The sequence below is a fragment of the Chiloscyllium punctatum genome, chromosome 11 (assembly GCF_047496795.1).
Source record: "Chiloscyllium punctatum isolate Juve2018m chromosome 11, sChiPun1.3, whole genome shotgun sequence".
NCBI classification, from domain to species: Eukaryota; Metazoa; Chordata; class Chondrichthyes; order Orectolobiformes; family Hemiscylliidae; genus Chiloscyllium; species Chiloscyllium punctatum.
Window position 1 is genome coordinate 8,961,003 of NC_092749.1, and position 19,673 is coordinate 8,980,675.

General features: G+C 45.1%; 1 protein-coding gene across 1 annotated transcript; it reads left to right on the forward strand.

Annotated features, from left to right (window-relative positions):
- Nucleotides 1–1,917: 1,917 nt before the first annotated feature.
- LOC140482572 (uncharacterized) lies at nucleotides 1,918–16,433 on the forward strand. The gene is made up of 3 exons (XM_072580101.1): nucleotides 1,918–2,123; nucleotides 7,118–7,617; nucleotides 15,211–16,433. The coding sequence occupies exons 2-3, from the start codon at nucleotides 7,134–7,136 to the stop codon at nucleotides 15,714–15,716; spliced, it is 990 nt and encodes a 329-aa protein (XP_072436202.1). The 5' UTR covers nucleotides 1,918–2,123; nucleotides 7,118–7,133; the 3' UTR covers nucleotides 15,717–16,433.
- Nucleotides 16,434–19,673: the final 3,240 nt, after the last annotated feature.

Here is a 19,673-nt window from a genome sequence, read left to right on the forward strand (position 1 = left end):
AACTTGGCAGATGGATTATAATGTGGGAAATAATGTGGGGGTGGCACGGTGGCTCAGTGGCTAGCACTGTTGCCTCACAGTGCTAGGGACCCGGGTTCAATTCCAGCCTTGTCAGACTGTCCGCGTGGAGTTTGCACATTCTCCCCGTGTCTGCGTGGGTTTCCTCCGGGTGCTCCAGTTTCCTCCCACAATCCAAAGTCGTGCAGTTTAGATGAATTAGCCATGTTCGAGTGCCCATCATGTTCAGGGGATGAGTAGATTAGGTGCATTTGTCAGCAGCAAAGGAGGAGAGGGGAATGGTTCTGGGTGAGTTACTCTTTGGAGGGTGAGTGTGGACTTGTTGGGCCAAATGGCCTGTTTCCACACTGTAGGGATTCTATGATTTTCTATGAAAATGAGAGGTTGTGTACTTTGGCAGGAGGAATGGAGTTGCTGGATGTTATTTAAATGGAGAAAAGCTGCAGATAGCAACAACAAGGAAGGGTTCAGGGTCCTCGTACATGAATCTTGAAAAGCTAGCATCCAAGTTCAGCAGGTAATAGGAAGGCAAGTAGAACGTTGGCCTTTATTTCAAAGGGGATAGGGTGTGAAAAGAGGGAGGTTTTACTAAAACTGTACAAGTCACTAGTCAGACCACAGCTGGAATATTGGGAACAATTTTGAGCCCCTTATCTAAAGAAAGATATACTGCCATTGGAGGTAGTTCAGAGAAGATTCACTAGACTGATACATAACGTGTGTTATGAGGAGAGGTTACGTCAATTTGGACCTGTATTCATTGGCATGTAGAAGAATGAGAGCTGTCCTTATTGAAACATAACAAGATTCTTAAGGGACTTGACAGAGTAGACGTGGAGAGGTTGTTTCCCCTTGTGGGGAAATAATTTTAGACTAAGGGGTCACACATTTAAGTCAGAGATAAGGAGGAATTTCTTTACTCAGAGGGTGGTGAATCTGTGGGATCCTTTACCACAGAGACCTGTCAAGACTGGGTCATTAAGCACATGAGGTAGACTTGAGATAGATTTTTATGGAAGAGGCAAGGAAGTGAAGTTGAATGTTATCGGATCTTCCATGATCTTGTTGAATGGTGGAAGACTTGAGGGGATCAGCAGCCTATTCTGCTCCAATGTTTTATTGTTATTGACTCTTTACTGATGGGAAAACAATCCTTCCAAATCACCCTGTCTTTGTCCCAATAATCCTACACATCTCAGGTCCCCGCTCAACCTTTACTGCTCTAAGGAAAACAACTCCAGCCCAGACAGCATCCTGGTGAATCTCCTCGGCACCCTCTCTAGTCTAATCATATCTTTACAATGTGGTGACTCGATCTGTACACAGTACTCCAGTTGTTGCCCAACCTTCATTTTATACAGTTCCAGCATAACCTCTCCGTTCTTGTATCCTGTCCCCCAGTTAATGCAGGCAAGTTTCCCATGTGCCATTTTGAACATAAATGTGATATTTATTGTTTCTGCCATTGCTTTCTGTTTTGGATGGTTTGGTGCTTGCATCTTGTCTGATCTTCACAGTGAATGCATTTATCATTTGAACCATTTCCTCTCAGAGTTGAGCATTATTTAAAACTTCCTGCCACCGTGAATGGGTTTGGGGAGGTCAGTGTTAATTGTGATTTGGACTCTGGAGAGACAGTGACATTTTTAGATATGAAAGTATTAATGTTCACTTGCAACAAACAAGCAACAGTCTCTTTCCTGTCTAACAAAGCATCTTTCATTCAGATGCTTGCAAGAGATGAAAAGCAGTCTGGTACATAAAGACTGCTTTATGTGGTGACTGAGTCAGAAGCCAAGAAGAATCTTTGTGACAACAGATTTCATGGTACAACACTTAAAGTTCCAGTGATGTGTCACGCAGAGTGCATTTAGACAGAGTTAGTGATGAGGATTACTGGCACACATTTGCGTTCACCACTTCACCTAAGTATTGGCTCCTTTTGGAAAATCCCTTCCGTGTATCAGATGTTGTCTGTGGACATTACTGCTGGCTCAGACTCAGATGCTGGAGTTTCAAACACCGTTCCAGGAATCTAATTCAGATTGAGACCCACTGTCTGTAACTGAGAGAGGGAGTGCTTTGTCGAACGTGCTACCTTTCAGGTGAGATGTTAAACTGAGGGCAGTCTGCCTCCACAGCGATACCTTTATTCATGTTTCCAGGGAGTGATGCATCAGATTGAATCTTTCAGGATAAATTGGCTGGGCTTGTTTCTAATCTCCCGGATTGGGCTATTTACAGCTACCTATAATCAAATCCAGCCAGGAATTGACTGACTGTCATTGTCTTTAAGATTCTGTTTACAGAGGTTACCATGGTGATTCTTCCTTCAACCATTCTAGAACCTGGATGTACAGATTGCCATAGAAACCTGTCTCTTCTGGACATCGACTGTGAAGACTTACTGAGCACTTTCAGCGCAGGGTCAGGTTATAGTTCTTCCACAAAAATAATCCTTATTAAATGTCCTGTTATAAATGTCTTTTCCTTAATGTGATGGACACTCACTCTGGCCCTCTCAGCAACCAGGGCAGTGAATTCACGAAGGTGTGTAAAAATACTTATTAGGGTATTTCAACTACCCCAACATTATTTGGGACAGGCAAAAGTGAGGACTGCAGATGGTGGAAACCAGAGTCTAGATTAGAGTGGTGCTGGAAACGCACAGCAGGTCAGGCAGCATCCAAAGAGCAAGAGAATCGATGCTTCGGGCAAAAGCCCTTCATCAGGAATGGAGGCAGGGAGCCTCCAGGGTGGAGAGATAAATGGGAGGGAGGGGGGGATGGGGCTGGGGAGAAGGTAGCAAAGAGTACAATAGGTGAATGGGGTTGGGATGAAGATGATAGGTCAGAGTGGAGGGTGGAGCAGAAAGGTGGGATGGAGATTGGCAGGTAGGACAGATCATGAGGACGGTGCTGAGCTGGAAGTTAGGAACTGGGGTAAGGTAGGGGGAGGAGAAATGAGGAAACTGGTAAAGTCTACATTGATGCCTTGGGGTTGAAGTGTTTTGAGGCAAAAGATGAGGCGTTCTTCCTCCAGGCGTCGGGTGGTGAGGGAGAGGCGGTGAAGGAGGACCAGGACCTGCATGTTCAGTAGAATGGGAGGGGGAGTTGAAATGTTGGGCCACGGGGCGGTGGGGTTGGTTGGTGTGGTGTCCCGGAGATGTTCCCTAAAGCGCTCTGCAAGGAGGCGCCCAGTCTCCCCAATGTAGAGTAGACCGCATCGGGAACAACGGATACAATAAATGATATTGTTGGATGTGCAATTATTTGGGATAGTCATAGTATAAAGGGGTTAAAGGAGGCAAATTTCCTGAAATACATTGAGGAGAACTTTTAATATCAATGTGTAGAAGTCAGAAGTCACATGGCACCAGGTTATAGTCCAATAGATTTATTTGAAATCACAAGTTTCAGAGTATGAAAAGTCCAATAGGGGAAGGTGCAAGGCAGGACTTAATTTTGGGGAATGAAGCCAGGCAAGATGTTTGAGATTACAGTGAGGAGCATTGGAGGAATAGCAACCGCAACACCATATGTTTTCAGTATGTTATGGAAAAAGATAAAGATGATCTGTGAGAAAAGGTTTTGGATTGGATTTTATTAAAATATGGCAGTATTTGGCAAAAGTAGACTGGGCACCGCTACTTGAGGGTAAATCTACAGCAGAACAGTGGGAGGCAGTCAGAAAGATACTGAGGAGAATACATGCCCAACATGTTCCCTTTAGAGTGAAGTGTAAGAACAAGCCCAGAGAACCCGGATGTGTAGGAATATTCAGGACTGGATAAAAAGGAAAAGAGACAGGTACAGAGGGAGAAAAACAACAGAGGCCCAAGAATATAGGAAGTGCAGGGGGGTTGGGAGAGCTCAGTGGAGCAATTAGGAGAGTAAAAAGGAATGAGGAAATGCTGGGAGGTAAAATGAGGGAGAATCCCAATTAATCTGCATAGGGGAAGAGAATAACCAGGGAAAGAGTAGGATCCATTAGGGATCAAGGGAACAATCTGTTTGCGATGTTGAAGAACATTGATAGAGTGTTAAGTGAGCATTTCACGCCTCTCTTTACCCAGGAGAGGATGGATGCTAGTACAACATTGAGAAGATGGACTGTCAGGATTTTGAGCAGATTAATACAGAAGTGTGGAGGTATTGCTTACTTTGGCAGATTTAAAAGTGGACAAAATCCCCTGATTCAGATGAATTGTATCCAGGCTGCTGCAGGAGACGAGGCAGGAAATTACAAGGGCTTTGATCCTTTTTTTTTAAAGACTCTCCCTGGCCACAGGGGAGGTTCTGGAGAACTAGAGGACAGCTAATGCGATTCCACTTTACAAGAAGGGTAGTAAAGTTGACCAGGAACTATACACCAGTGAGTCCCACATCAGTGGTAGGGAATCTGTTGGAGAAAATAGTGAAGGAGAAAGTTAATCCCCATTTAGAGAGGTAAGGTTTTCAGGGATAGTCAGGCTTTCTTTGTCTAAGGAGGTCATGCCGAACAAATCTGGAATTTTTCCAGTAGGTAACCATGTATGTGAATGAGGGAAGGGCAGTTGATGTAGTTTATTAGGATTTCAGCAATGCCTTTGACAAGGTTACACATGGAGATTGATAAAGAAGGTAAAAGATAACTTGGCAACTTGGATCTAAAATCAGCTTAAAGACAGGTGACAGAGGGTAGTTGTAGAAGGCCATTTGTGTGACTGGAGCACAGTGTGCAGTGGTGTACCACAGGGATCAGCGTGAGGTCCTTATTGTCTGTGATATTCATCAATGACGGAGATGAGAGTGTGCAGGGAGGATATTAAGTTAGTTTGCAGCTAACACAAAGATTGGCCGGGTGGTTGACAGTGAGGAGGAAAGTGTTTGGTTACAGGAGGATATAAGTGGATTGGTCAGACAGATCAATGGCAGATGGAATTTCACCCTGATAAATGTGAGGGGATGCACTTTGGATGAAAGAACAAGACAAGAGGAGTATGTAATGAATGGCAGGACACAATGAAGTTCAGAGGGATCATGGGGAGATTATTCACAGATCCCTGAAGGGGGCAGAACAGGGTAAAAGGGTCATTACAAAGGCAGACAGGATACATTCCTTTATCAGTCGAGGCATAGACTGTCAGAGCAGGGGAGGTGAGGTTGCAGCTGCACAAGACTTTGATCAGGCCACAGCTGGAGGACTGTACGCAGTTCTGCTCCCCACACTATAGGAATGATGGGGGGGTGGGGGGGTGGGGAGAAGAGATTCACTAGGAAGGTGCCTGGGATGGAACATTTCATCGATGAAGCGAAGCTGGGTAAACTCAGGTTGTTTTCTTTGGAGTAGTGAAGGTTGAAGGGGGGCCTGACTGAGGTGTATAAGGTTATGAGGGGCATGGACAGGTGGAGAGAAAGCAGCTGTTCCCCTTAGTTGAAGGGTGAATAGCAAAGGGGCATAATGTTAACTTTAAAGGCAGGAGGTTTAGAGGGAATGTGAGGAAACATTTTCACCCAGACGGTGCTTTGGAAGGAAGTTGAAAAATACTTTAAAAAGTACTTGGGTGAGTTCTTGAAATGTCGTAATATTCAAAGCTATGGGTCTAGTGCAGGAAAGTGGGGCTAATGTAGGTTGATGTGTATTTTTGGTGATACAGACTGTAGAGATTGTAACAAGGTCAGCTAGGTGACCTCACAGAATATGAGTTCCCTGATTGTTAACCTGGTCCAGTCAGGGAGTCCTCACACAGGAGTGTCAGAGGTTCTGTTCACACTGTGAGCTGGCTCTGAGGAAGCCAGACCAGTGTCAAGTGCTAAACACCTGTAAATAAAAGGCAACTTGCTGATAGGATACTGGCCTGACTGGAGTTAATTCACAGACGTGATGGGTTCTGTACTCTATGATTCTAGGATTCACCCAAAGCAATTTATTTTTGTCCAGTCCATCCCACTGCTTTGTTATGATAAACAAGGCACCCTAAAGGCTCCTTAATTCCTGCAAAGCCAGCCCCAACATTTCAAATCTTTCTCTCATTTAGCTGGTTCCTCACATTAAGCATCATCCTATTGACTCTATGCAGCTGCGTGTCTAAAGCTTAGATTTCCTTTCTTTAGCATGAAACCCAGTGCATTGAGACATTACTGAAGTGTAACTTCCCCATCGATGGATCCTCAGAATTGATTGAGTGTAAAATGTAAATCTCACACTGCATTAATTTGCACATTCTCAGATTCCACCACAATGAATCCAGTTTATCTGGGGCAGTGGTAATGATTTTGTGAAAGCCATGAGACAGAGTTGGACATAGCTGAAAGGTTCAACCCCCCCCCCCCCCCCCCCCCCCCCCCCCTAAATCTCAACACTAATCCTACATCAGGAGTCCAGATTGAACATTCTCGTTGGGTCAGGCAGTTAACTCTTGATGTTATTTCGGAGAACACATGAGAACATCGGACATAGGAGTTGCAGGAGGTCAGACAGCTCCTTGACTCTGCTGCAGCATCATTCAAATGATCCTGGCTGGTCTTCAAGGTCTACTCCACTGCCATGTCCCCACATCCCCTGAGTCTCTTAATGTTCATAGATCTTACCTATCTCTGCCTTCAATATCCTCAACATCTCAGCATTCACAGCTTCCTAGGGCAGGGAAATCCAGATTCACAACTGTCTGAGTGAAGACATTTCTCTTCCTCTAAGATTGGAGAGTGGCGATGGCTTGTGCCCAGGACTGTGCCAATGCTACCAGCTCCTGAAAGGTAGACCAGCAGCTGAGGGTTTCCCTAGCTCTGAGTGACACTTATTCATTTCCAAGATCAAGTGCTCATTCTGTGACAAACTACTTACATCAATTTCCTACCTCCTTACATCTACCTCTACTTCCTTCTGATCTCTTTCTACTGTCTCCACCTGCTTTGTATTTAATATCCTATCTTCTTCCCCTGACTAATGTCCTCTTACTGCTGCCATCTTGTATTTCCACCTCCTTCTCTAACATTCTGCCTTCTCCCCTATCTCAGAGACCAAATCCTGCTGCTGCAGCCCTGTCCAATTCCCTCAGCTATGGATCTGAAATGAATCTGTGCTTCATCCAAACTGTTCATTTCCTCTGTTTCCGCAGGTTAACCTTGAACACAATGGAGGATTGTGAGGTGTATGAAAGGGACTGTAAAGAAGCCGTCTCCCCATCTTTTCTCAGAGGGATCTCTTCCATCCTGACCCTCCTTGAACTTGCAGTCAGTGCGGGAACAGGGGATCTCAGCGAGGCCAGCAGCAAACAATTCAAGATTGAGATTGAATCTGCACTACGAGAGATCCTGTCAGCGGAGGAGGCTGCGAGTAGGATTGTTGATGACGTCGACGCAAGTTGTGAGAAGCTGATGGTTCAGCACGGCAAATTGAGCAAGGAGCAGAAGGAACTGCAGAAATGCCTCAAGTGCACGCAGGATCAGTTGGTGGAAGTAGAGGACCAGAGGAAACAGACTGAGGGGCAGCTCCAGGCAGCTGCTGTGTCTCTGAAGCAAATGGAACAGACCCTGAGGGGAGCCAGAGCCAAAAAGGGAGAAAAACAAACGGGGAGAGACATAGGAATTGGCCTGAGTTTTGTTATCCCCTGCATCGGTAAGATGTTTATAAGGAGAATTAAATATTATTTTTACAACGACTCAACATAACACATATAACATAGAGTCATAGAGATGTACAGCATGGAAGCAGACCCTTCAGACCCTTTACTCAGAGAGCCGTGAGTTCATGGAATGCCCTGCCAGTAGCAGTGGTGGACTCTCCCTCTTTGTGGGCATTTGAACAGGCATTGGATAGGCATATGGAGGATAGTGGGCTAGTGTAGGTTAGGTGGGCTTGGATCGGCGCAACATCGAGGGCCAAAAGGCCTGTACTGCGCTGTATTTTTCTATGTTCTATGTTCTGTGTAACCCGTCCATGCCGACCAGATATCCCAACCAAATCTAGTCCCACCTGTCAGCACCCAGCCCATATCCCTCCAAACCCTTCCTATTCATATACCCATCCAAATGCCTGTTAAATGTTGCAATTGTACCAGCCTCCACCAGTTCCTCTGGCAGCTCATTCCATACATGTACCACCCTCTGCATGAAAAAGTTGCCCCTTAGGTCTCTTTCATATCTTTCCCTTCTCACCCTAAACCTATGCCCTCTAGTTCTGGATTCCCCGACCCCAGGGAAAAGACTTTGCCTATTTATCCTATCTATGCCCCTCATATTTTTGTAAACCTCTATAAGGTCCCCAGCCCCAGCCTGTTCAGCCTTTCCCTGTAGCTCAGATCCTCCAACCCTGGCAACATCCTTGTAAATCTTTTCTGAACCCTTTCAAGTTTCACATCTTTCCGCCACCCAGTTCCTGTTCGCTCCTTGGACAATGAAATCCCTTGAGATGTCAGACCTTAATTATTCCAACAGATTCCTCACCACCTTTCACCTTCAATTCTCGAGGGGTTTGAACTCGTATAGAATTCTGCTGCTGTTATCCTAATGCAAACCAAACTCCTCTGATAATTCATCCCCTTACTCACTGGACTACATTAGCTCCCAGTGAAACAACACCTCAATTGTAAAATTCTCAGTCTTCCATTTAAACCCCTCTCTGGGCTCTCACCTCTTATTTCCTGTAACATTGCCCAGTCCCACGACCCTCCATGATCTCTCCATCTGTCAAAGTCTAGCCTCGTGCATTCCCCACTTCAGTCACTCCATCATTCCTGACCATACCTTCAGCTGTCTGGGCCCCATGCTTTGAAATTTCCAGAAGACCATATGCTGTGTGAGGAGTAGGCCATTCATCCCATCAAGTCTACATCACCATTCAATGAGATTATGTCTGCTCTGATAATCCTCAACTCCATTTTTCTGCCTTTTCCCCTTAAACCTCAACACCCTTACTGATTACATATCTTATACTTAGCAACCCAACCTCATTAACCCTCTCTGGTGAAGAGTTCTACACATTCAGTACTCTCTGCCTTAAATGTGCAACCCCTTATTCTGAGGTGATGCCCTCTGATCCTAGACTCTCCCACAAGAAGAACCAAACTTTTCACATCTATCCTGTCAAGCCCCCTCTTGGAATCTTGCATGTTTCAATAAGATTGTCTCTCATTGTTCTAAACTTCAGTGAGTGCAGACACAATCTACTCAACCTCTCCTCATTAGAGAGCCCCTCCACACCGGTATCAACCTGGTGAACCTTCTCTGGACTGTCTCCAATGCCAATATTCTTTCCTTGGATAAGTGGGTCAAAACTGCCCACAATATTCAAGGTGTGGTCAAGTTAGTGCCTTGTATATATTTAGCAAGACTCCCTATTTTTAAAGGCAGAAGTAGGTACTGCAGATGCTGGAGATTAGAGTCAAGATTAGAGTGGTGCTGGAAAAGCACAGCAGGTCAGGCAGCATCCGAGGAGCAGGAAAATCGATGTTTTGGGCAAAAGACCATTCCTAGTGAAGGACTTTTGCCCGAAACGTCAATTTTCCTGCTCCTCAGATGCTGCCTTGACCTGCTGTGCTTTTCCAGCACCACTCTAATCTTGACTCTAATCTCCAGCATCTGCAGTACCTACTTCTGCCTTTAAAAATAGGGAGGTCTTGCTAAATATAGACAAGGCACTAACTTTTCCAGCACCATTCTAATCTTGACTCCCTATTTTTATATTCCATTCTGTTTGAAATACAGGCCAACTCTTTATTTGAGATTAGATTAGATTCCCTACAGTATGGAAACTTGCTCTTCGGCCCAACAAGTCCACACCGACCTTCCGAAGAGTAACCCACCCAGACCCGTTTCCCTCTGACTAATGCACCTAAAACTACGGGCAATTTAGCATGGCCAGTTCACCTGATCTGCACATCTTTGGACTGTGGGAGGAAACAGGAGCATCTGGAGGAAACCCACACAGACACGGGGAGAATGTGCAAACTCCACACAGACAGTCACCCAAGGCTGGAATCGAACCTGGAATCCTGGTGCTGTGAGGCAGCAGTGCTAACCACTGAGCCACTGTGCCTTCCCTATTACCCACAGACCTTGGATGCCAGATTTTTGTGATTCAGGCATGAGGTCCCTCAAATCCCTCTGCTCTGAAACTTTTTTTTTAATAGATTAGATTTCTTACAGTGTGGAAACAGGCCCTTCGGCCCAACAAGTCCACACCGCCCCGCCGAAGCGTAACCCACCTACCCCTACATCTCCATCTACCCCTTACCTAACACTACGGGCAATTTAGCATGGCCAATTCACCTGGCCTACACATCTTTGGACTGTGGGAGGAAACCGGAGCACCCGGAGGAAACCCACGCAGACACGGGGAGAACGTGCAAACTCCATACAGTCAGTCGCCTGAGGCGGGAATTGAACCCAGGTCTCTGGTGCTGTGAGGCAGCAGTGCTAACCACTGTGCCACCGTGCCGCCCTAAACTTTCTGTAGTCTTTCTCCATTTAAGTAATATTCTGCTTCTCTATTCGTCCTGCCAAAGTGCATTGACTCACATTTTCCCATGTTATATTCGATCTTCCAAGTCCTTACCATTTAACCTCAATATCCCTCTGCAGATGCAATGTGTCACCCTCACCAGCATTTCCTCGAGTCTTTCTTATCGCTGTGTAGGTCTCTCTGAGGTCTGAGTGTCACAGTGACCTCTGGAACTGCCAGTCAATCTCACAGTCGGTCTCCTGATGCTGAGGGCTGTGAGTGGGTTATCAGAGCTTCAAGGGGATGTTAGTCTTTGCTGTCCCACCTGTTTTTGTGTCATTTACAAACTTGGCTGCAGTATGTTCACTTTCCTCATCCAAATCATTCATTTGTATTGTAAGTAATTGTAGCCCAGCACTGATCCCAGTGGAACTCCACTAGTTCCAAGTTGTTGTCCTGAAAATATCTTTTTTATCCTATCTCTTTGTCTTCTATTCATTAGCCAATCTTTTATCCAATATATTATCCCCAATACCATGGCATTTATCTTATCATGTAGCTTAATGTGTGGCAACTTGACAACTTATGTTTGGAAATCCAAAGATAATACACCTACTGGTTCACCTTTATCTATACAGTTTGCTACTTTCTCAAAATCCTCCATAAACCTCTCTGCCTCACGATCTCTCACCAGATTGAAGATACTCCTTAAAACCTATAACTAAAAACAGAGCGGAGAGTAACAGGGGACTTTAACTTCCCTAATATTGACTGGGAATACTACAATTCAAGTAGCTTAGATGGGACAGTTCTTGTTCAATGTGTGCAGGGTGGTTTTCTGACACAGTATGTAGACAGGCCAACAAGGGGTGATGCCATATTGGATTTGGTACTGGGGAATAAACCCGATGGGGTGACTGATTTGGAGGTAGGTGAGCACTTTGGCGATAGTGACTATAATTTGGTAATGTTTACAATAGAGCTGAAAATGTGTTGCTGGAAAAGCGCAGCAGATCAGGCAGCATCCAAGGAGCAGGAGAATCGACGTTTCGGGCATGAGCCCTTCTTCAGGAATGAGGAAAGTGTGTCCAGCAGGCTCAGATAAAAGGTAGGGAGGAGGGACTTGGGGGAGGGATGTTGGGAATGCGATAGGTGGAAGGAGGTCAAGGTGAGGGTGATAGGCCGGAGTGGGGGTGGGGGCGGAGAGGTCAGGAAGAAGATTGCAGGTTAGGAAGGTGGTGCTGAGTTCGAGGGATTTGACTGAGACAAGGTGGGGGGAGGGGAAACGAGGAAACTGGAGAAATCTGAGTTCATCCCTTGTGGTTGGAGTGTTCCTAGGCGGAAGATGAGGTGCTCTCCCTCCAGCCGTCGTGTTGCATGGATGGCTGGAGGAAGAACACCTCATCTTCCGCCTAGGAACCCTCCAACCACAAGGGATGAACTCAGATTTCTCCAGTTTCCTCATTTCCCCTCCCCCCACCTTGTCTCAGTCAAATCCCTCGAACTCAGCACCACCTTCCTAACCTGCAATCTTCTTCCTGACCTCTCTGCCCCCACCCCCACTCCAGCCTATCACCCTCACCTTAACCTCCTTCCACCTATCGCATTCCCAACGCCCCTCCCCCAAGTCCCTCCTCCCTACCTTTTATCTTAGCCTGCTTGGCACACTTTCCTCATTGAGGTAAAAACAATGGCTTGCAGATGCTGGAAACCAGATTCTGGATTAGTGGTGCTGGAAGAGCACAGCAGTTCAGGCAGCATTCAAGGAGCTTAGAAATCGATGTTTCGGGCAAAAGCCTTTCATCACTTTCCTCATTCCTGAAGAAGGGCTCATGCCCAAAACGTCAATTCTCCTTCTCCGTGGATGCTGCCTGACCTGCTGCGCTTTTCCAGCAACACATTTTAGGCTCTGATTTCCAGCATCTGCAGTCCTCACTTTCTCCTAATGTTTACAATAGCAGTGGGCAAGGCTAGGTATATACTGTGGGGAAAGAGGTATAACTGGGGGAAAGGCGATTATGATGTGATTAGGCAAGATTTAGGATGCATAGGATGGGGAAGGAAACTGCAGGGGACACACTTGAAATGTGAAGCTTATTCAAGGTCCAGCTACAGCGGGTCCTTGATAAGTATATACCTATCAGGCAGGGAGGTGGTTGTCGAGAGAGGGAGGCATGTTTTACTAAAGAAATTGAAGCTCTTGTCAAGAGGAAGAAGAAGGCTTACATTAGGATGAGATGTGAAGGCTCAGTTAGGGGGCTTGAGCGTGAGCCAGAAAAGATCTAAAGAGAGGGCTAAGAAGAGCCCGGAGGGGGCATGAGAAGTTGTTGGCAGTTAGAATCAAGGAATCCCTAAGGCCTTCTATAGGTATATCAGGAATAAAAGAATGACTAGAGCAAGATTAAGGACAATCAAAGATAGTAGTGGAAAGTTGTGTGAAGAATCTAAGGACATAGGGGAATCGCTTATCAGTATTCACATTGAAAAAAGGCAATGTTAGTGAGAGTATGGAGATACAGGCTACATGATTAGATGGGTTTGTGGTTGACAAAGAGGAAGTTTTAGCAATTTTAGAAGATCTGAAAATAGGTAAGACCCCTGGGCCAGATGGGATTTATCCTCAGATTCTGTGGGAAGCCAGGGAGGAGATAACTGAGCCTTTGGCTTCGATCTTTATGTCATCATTGTCGACAGGAGTAATGTCAGAAGACTGGAGGATAGTAAATGTTGTTCCCTTGTTTAGGAAGGGGAATCAGGACAGTGCTGGTAATTAAAGGCCAGTGAGCTTTACTTCGGTTGTGGGTAAGGTGTCGGAAAAGGTTATAAGAGATAGGATTTATTATCATCTGGAAAGAAATAATTTGATTAGGGATAGTCAACACTGTTTTTTGAAGGGTAGGTCATGCCTCACTAACCTTATTGAGTTCTTTGAGAAGGTGACAAAACAGATGGCTGAAGGTAAAGCGATTGATGTGGTCTATATGTACTTCAGTAAGGCGTTTGATAAGGTTCCACACGGTAGGCTAGTGCACAAAATATGGAGGTTCAGGATTGTAGGTGATTTAGCGGTTTGGATCAGAAATTGGCTAGCTGAAAGAAGATAGAGAGTGGTGGTTAATGGGAAATGTTTATCCTGGAGCTCAGTTACCAGTGGTGAGCTGCAAGGATCTGCTTTGGGGCCACTGCTGTTAGTCATTTTTATAAATGATCTGGATGTAGGCGTAGAAGGATAGGTTAGTAAATTTACGGATGACACTAAGGTAGGCAAAGTTGTGGATAGTGCCGAAGGATGGTGTGGGTTACAGAGGGACATAGATAAGATGCAGAGCTGGGCTGAGAAGTGGCAAATGGAGTTTAATGCAGAAAGGTGTGAGGTAGTTCACTTTGGAAGAAGTAATAGGAATGCAGAGTACTAGGCTATTGGTAAAATTTTTGGCAGTGTTGATGAACAGAGAGATCACAGTGTCCAGGTACATAAATTCCTGAAAGTTGCCACCCAGGTTGATAGGGTTGTTAATAAGGCATATGGTGTGTTGGTGTTTAGTGGTAGGGGAATTGAGTTTCAGAGCCACAAGGTCATGTTTCAGCTGTATAAGACACTAGTAAGGCCACACCTGGAGTATTACATACAGTTCTGGTCATCCCACTATAGGAAGGATGTGGAAGCTTTGGAAAGGGTTCACAGGAAATTTACGAGGATGTTGCCTGGTATGGAGGGAAGGACTTACAAGGAAAGGCTGAGGGAACTAAGGTTGTTTTCGTTGGAGACAAGAAAGTTGAGAGGTGACTTAATCGAGATGTATAAGATAATCAGAGGGTTAGATAGTGTGGACAGTGAGAGTCTTTTTCCTTAGTTGGTGAAGGCTAACATAAGGGAATATAGCTTTAAATTGAGGATGATAGATTTAGGACAGACTCAGAGAGTAGTGGGCGTGTGGAATGGCCTGCCAGCAACAGTAGTAGACTTGCTGATGTTAAGGGCATTTAAATGGGCATTGGACATACAAATGGATACTAATGGAACAGTGTAGGTTAGATGGGCATCAGATTAATTTCACAGGTTGGCACAATATCGAGGGCCAAAGGGCCTGAACTGTGCTGTAACATTCTATGTTCGATGTAAAAGGTGCTCAGAATCCCAGTAGGTTTGGCAGTATCTATGTTGAGAGAAAAAGACTTATTCATGTTGAGCTGATTGATGCTTCTAAAAATGACAGAACCTTTGATCGTATTCCTCCTAATGTTATTTGGTGTCAGGCGTTTCCTGTGAAGCTCTCTCAAATATTTTACAATGTAAAGGGATATACTGTACATAGAGGAAGCCCTGTGGCTCTTGTTCGCAAACTGGTCAGGGTGATCTTCCTGGTGTACTGACTAACATTTAGTCTACAATTGACATCTCAAAAATAGATGTTTTTGGTCATTACCACATGCAATCTCACAATCCATATGGGTTTGAAACACAGGGAAAAGATTACAAACCAGGACAAGATTCTTAAATTTCATGTTGTGTGAGTTTCTTGTGGAATTGTGGAATGATAGGCTTTTGGTGAGACTGATCACCAATGAACAGCTTTGGGGGAATTTCTGAGTTTGGAATGTGTGATACTTCAGAATGTAATACTAGTTTTGAGTAGAAATTTGTTGATTGATTCTCACTGGGGTTAGAAGATGCTGGTTGTGATCAGTAAGAGGAACAGTATTGGGCATTTTACAACAGAGGATTGTCTGTCACTTTAGCCTGAGAGCTGTTTTCGGTTTTCCCTCCAGGGATCCCCATGGCTGTTGCCTTTGAGAAGGAGCGACTGTACAGGAAGTCTGAAGTGGACATAGCTGTGGAGGATCTCTCCCAGGTGAAAGCGAGCATCATAAAGGATGAGGAGGAATTGGAGAAACTCACCCGTCAGTTCCCTGAGCTGGAGAAGAAAAGGGATGAGACAGCAGAGAGTCTGAGTGTGGTGAGGGCAGAGTTACTGAAGTTCAAAAGATCCCGGGCTGCATTGGCCAATGTACAGTGTAAACTCAGGAACTGTTACCAACACCTCTCAGCTCTACACGGGCGAGTGAGTGCGTTGAAAGCTCAGGCACAGCACATGTACAGCATGGCTCCCCTGATCCCATTTGTGAGGGAAACCTGTGCACAAGCTCAGCTAGAAGGTCCAGGCACTGAGCTCGTGCTGACTGGCTCACAGATCCACAAGGTCATCGAGAGTGTAAGAGTCATGCTGCCCAAACTGAAGGAGCCTAACCTTTCAGACATTGCCAGTTATATGTAACCTTCTTTCAAAATGTTTCTTAATCAGAATGAAAAGACATGTGATTATGGAGTAATAACCAGGTAGATCAGCTGCAAATGAGCATAGGAACTGAAGTAGGTCATTGAGTCGCAGAGTACAGCAGGCCATGATGCTTATGCTGACACTTCCAATTGACTGTCCTTCTCACCTTGCTGTTTCTCTCTTTATTTTAAATAAATGTATATAAAACCCATTTCATTGGTTGACCTATACCTTAATTTCCATCGAGCCACCTCCACTCTGGATTGTTTGAGACAACTCATCCCACCAGCCCCCCCAAAAAACACACTGTCTCTCTCTCTCTCTCACACACACTCACACATACACACACACACACACACACATTCGACTCTCTCTCACACACACAGTTCTCTCACACACACAGTTCTCTCACACACAATCCCGCTCTCTCACACACATGCTCACTCTCTCACACACTTGTCGTTAAACACACACCCTCTCACATGCACACTTACACACATACTCTGTCTCTCTCAGACACACACACACAGAGCCAATTTGCAATGGAGAGCAGATTTCTAGTGCTGTATGATGTGGGAATATTTCTGGCTTTTTTTGTTAAAACCATGTTGAATGTGTGTCTGGGGGGGAGTGAGGGAGGAGGGTGTTGGAGATTTGGGATCTCATGAACCAACCTGTTCAAGTCACTGGTTACAGTGATGGATGGATCTGCGATTTGAGGGGCCGGGGATGGGGTGGGGGTGGGGGGTGGAATCAGGAGGAAGGGGTGAGATGGACAATCTGCAGCAGGTTTTGGTGAGGGTGTGGTGATGTTAAAAAGATTGGTCAGGAACACCTCCCAGCTCCACCTTCAGTGAGGTACATTTTTTAAAGTTTGCCTTCAAAGGGACAGGAGGCAAGTGGTCAATAACTGCCCTTCAAGGGCTCTTTTCCCACTTCTCCTCACAACTGCCAGGACTGGCTTCCTCAGGACATCCCAGTCTGACAATGAAGCACTAGACTGGCCACCTCACCCATGCAAAGATCCTGAGGACTGTTCCAGATCTCAGGAATCTCTGTGTTTGTCCAGACAGGCATGATAGAGAGATTGTGTTCAGCACATGTTTCTTCTTCATCATATTGCAGCACTGAAACAGAGATATATAGAAACATATACGCTGGGAATCATAGACACATAGACAGATAGAAGCATACATGTATAGATACATGGATACATAGATACATGGATAAATAGATACATAGAAACATTGAATCATAAACATTGATACATAGAAATATATACAGAGAGAAACTTAGCATCATGGAAAATAAATAACTGGAAACATTGAAACGTAGAAGATAGGGGCAGGAGTAGGCCACTCGATCCCCTCGGGCCTACTCCACCATTCAGTATGATCATGGCTGACCATCAAGATCAATACCCTAAATTGCCATCCTCTCCCCCCCCATCTCTTGACCCCTTTAGCCACAAGAACTATATCTACCTCCTTCTTGAAAACACATATTGTTTTGGCCTCAACCACTTTCTGTGGCAATATATTCCACTGGCTCACCAGGTGAAGAAATTTCTCCTCATTTCAGTCTTAAAAGGGTTTCCCCTAAACCTTTAAACTATGACTCCTAGTTCTGGAGTCCCCCACCATCCTTCCTGCATCTAACCCGATTAATCCTGTTTGCATCTTCCAGGTTTCTGTGAGATCCCCGCGTACTCCTAAACTCCAGTGTATCCAATCCTGATTGACTCAATCTCTCCTCATACATCAGCCCTACCATTCCATGAACCAGTCTGGTAAACCTTTGCTGCACTCCCTCTGTAGCAAGCAAATCCTTCCTCTGGTAAGGAGACCAAAATTGCTCAAAACGTTCCAGATGTGGTCTCACCACCACCCTGCGTAATTGCAGAAAGACATTGCTGCTCTTGCACTTGAATCCTCTCACTATCAAGGCCAAAATACAGTTTGCCTTCTTCACTGCCTGCTGCCCCTACATGCTTACTGTCAGCAAGTGGTGCATGAGGACACCCAGGTCTCAATGAACATTCCCCTCTCTCAATTTATTGCCACTAAAACAATAATCTTCCTTCCAATCTTTGCTACCAAAGTGGATAACTTCACATTTTTCCACAACTTGCTACAAACAAAGAGACCTTCGGATACAGGTGCATAATCCCTTGAAAGTTGACTCATAGGTAGTCAGGATAGTGAGGAAGGCACTTGGTATGCTTTCCTTTATTGGTCAGTGCATTGAGTACAGGAGTTGGGAGGTCATGTTGCAGCTGTACAGGACATTGATTAGGGCACTTTTGAAATACTGTGTACAATTCTAGTCTCCTTGCTATTAGAAAGATGTTGTTAACCTTGAAAGGGTCAGAAAAGATTTACAAAGCTATTACCAGGGTTGGAGCTACAGAAAGAGGTTGAATAGACTGGGACTTTCTTCCCTGGAGCATGACCTAATAGATGTTTATAAAATCATAAAGAGCTTAGATAGGGTGAATAGCTAATGTCTTTACCCCAGTGTGAGTGAGACCAAAACCAGAGGGCAATGGTTTAAGGTGAGGGAGGGGAAAGATTTAAAAGGGACCTAAGGGGCAATGTTTTCATACAGAGGATGGTGTGTGTATGGAACGAGCTGCCAAAGATGGAGGCTGGTACAATTACAGCATTTAAAAGGCTTTTGGATGAGTATATGAATAGGAAAGTTTTAGAAGGATATCGGCCAAATGCTGGCAAATAGGATGAGATTGGAAGACTTTGATTCTACTGTCTGTTTCTGTGCTGTGTAACAAATAACTCTATATACTATGCATTTACCCACTCACTCAGCCCTTTCAAATCACACTGCAATATCTTTACACAGCTCACCCTCCCACCCAGCTTTGTGTCATTTTGAGATATTACATTTAGTTTCCTTCATCTAAATCATTAACATGACTAGCTGGGTCCCAGGACTGATCCCCTCTCGTCATTGCCTGCCATGCTCTTTTCCACTTGGGAAACATGTCCAGTTCTAGGCCTATTCCCTTTGTGTTGTGTGAAGTGTTGGACAGGATATGAAAAAGATTCATGGGAATGCTTCCAAGGTTGAGGAACCTCAGTGACATGGATAACTTGGAAACTGTTTCCCATCTAGTAGAGAAAGTGCAAGGACTTTTGAACGAAGTCTTCAAAATCATGAGGGGTCTGGGCTGAGTAGATCAGGAGAACCTGTTCCAACTGAAGGAAGGATAAAGAATGAGACAGATATAGATTTGTGGTGCTTTGCAACAGCAAAATGAGGAGAAACGTTCCCACAGAGAGTGGTTTGGGGTGTGGGTGGGTGTGTGAGAGTGAGTGACTGAGTGAGTGTGTGGGTGGGTGTGAGTGAATATGTGTGGTGTGTACATGTACGTGAGTGTGTGTGTGTGTGTGAGAGAGAGAGAGTGTGTGTGTGTAGGAGTGTGTTGTCAGAACAAGTATCTGTCAACGAGAATGTGTGTGTGTGAGAGAGATAGAGTGTGAGACTGTATGAATGTGTATAAGAGAGAGTGTGTGAGAGAGAGGGTGTCTGAGTGTCTGTGAGAGAAAAAGAATATGTGTGCATGAAAATGAGAGAGATAGAATGGGAGTCTGTGTATGTGAGAAAGTGTGTTTGTGAGTGTGTGAGACAGAGAGAGATTGTGAGTGTGTGTGAGAGAGAGGTGTGTAAGTGTGCGTGTATGAGTGTGCATGTCTGAGAGACAGTGTGTGTGTTTGTGTGTGACTGTGTGTGTGTGCATCTTTGTGTGCTTGTGTGTGAGAGACAGAGTGTGAGACCATGGTATGAGTATGTGTATAGGGGGATGGGGGGGGGGGGGGGGGGGGCACAATGTGAGGGTACAAATTGAATCGAAGCGTTCCCGAGAGAACGGAATTATTACCCGAAGCAGGAAGAAGGTGCAGTGTTGTGGGGAGAAGGAGAGGGAGTGGCCTGGGG

Excerpts from the sequence above, each read along its gene's own strand:
- LOC140482572 (XM_072580101.1), top strand. The coding sequence starts at position 7,134 with ATGGAGGATTGTGAGGTGTATGAAAGGGACTGTAAAGAAGCCGTCTCC. Across the intron at positions 7,618-15,210 it reads TTTTGTTATCCCCTGCATCG|GGATCCCCATGGCTGTTGCC; the intron begins GTAAGATGTTTA and ends TTTTCCCTCCAG.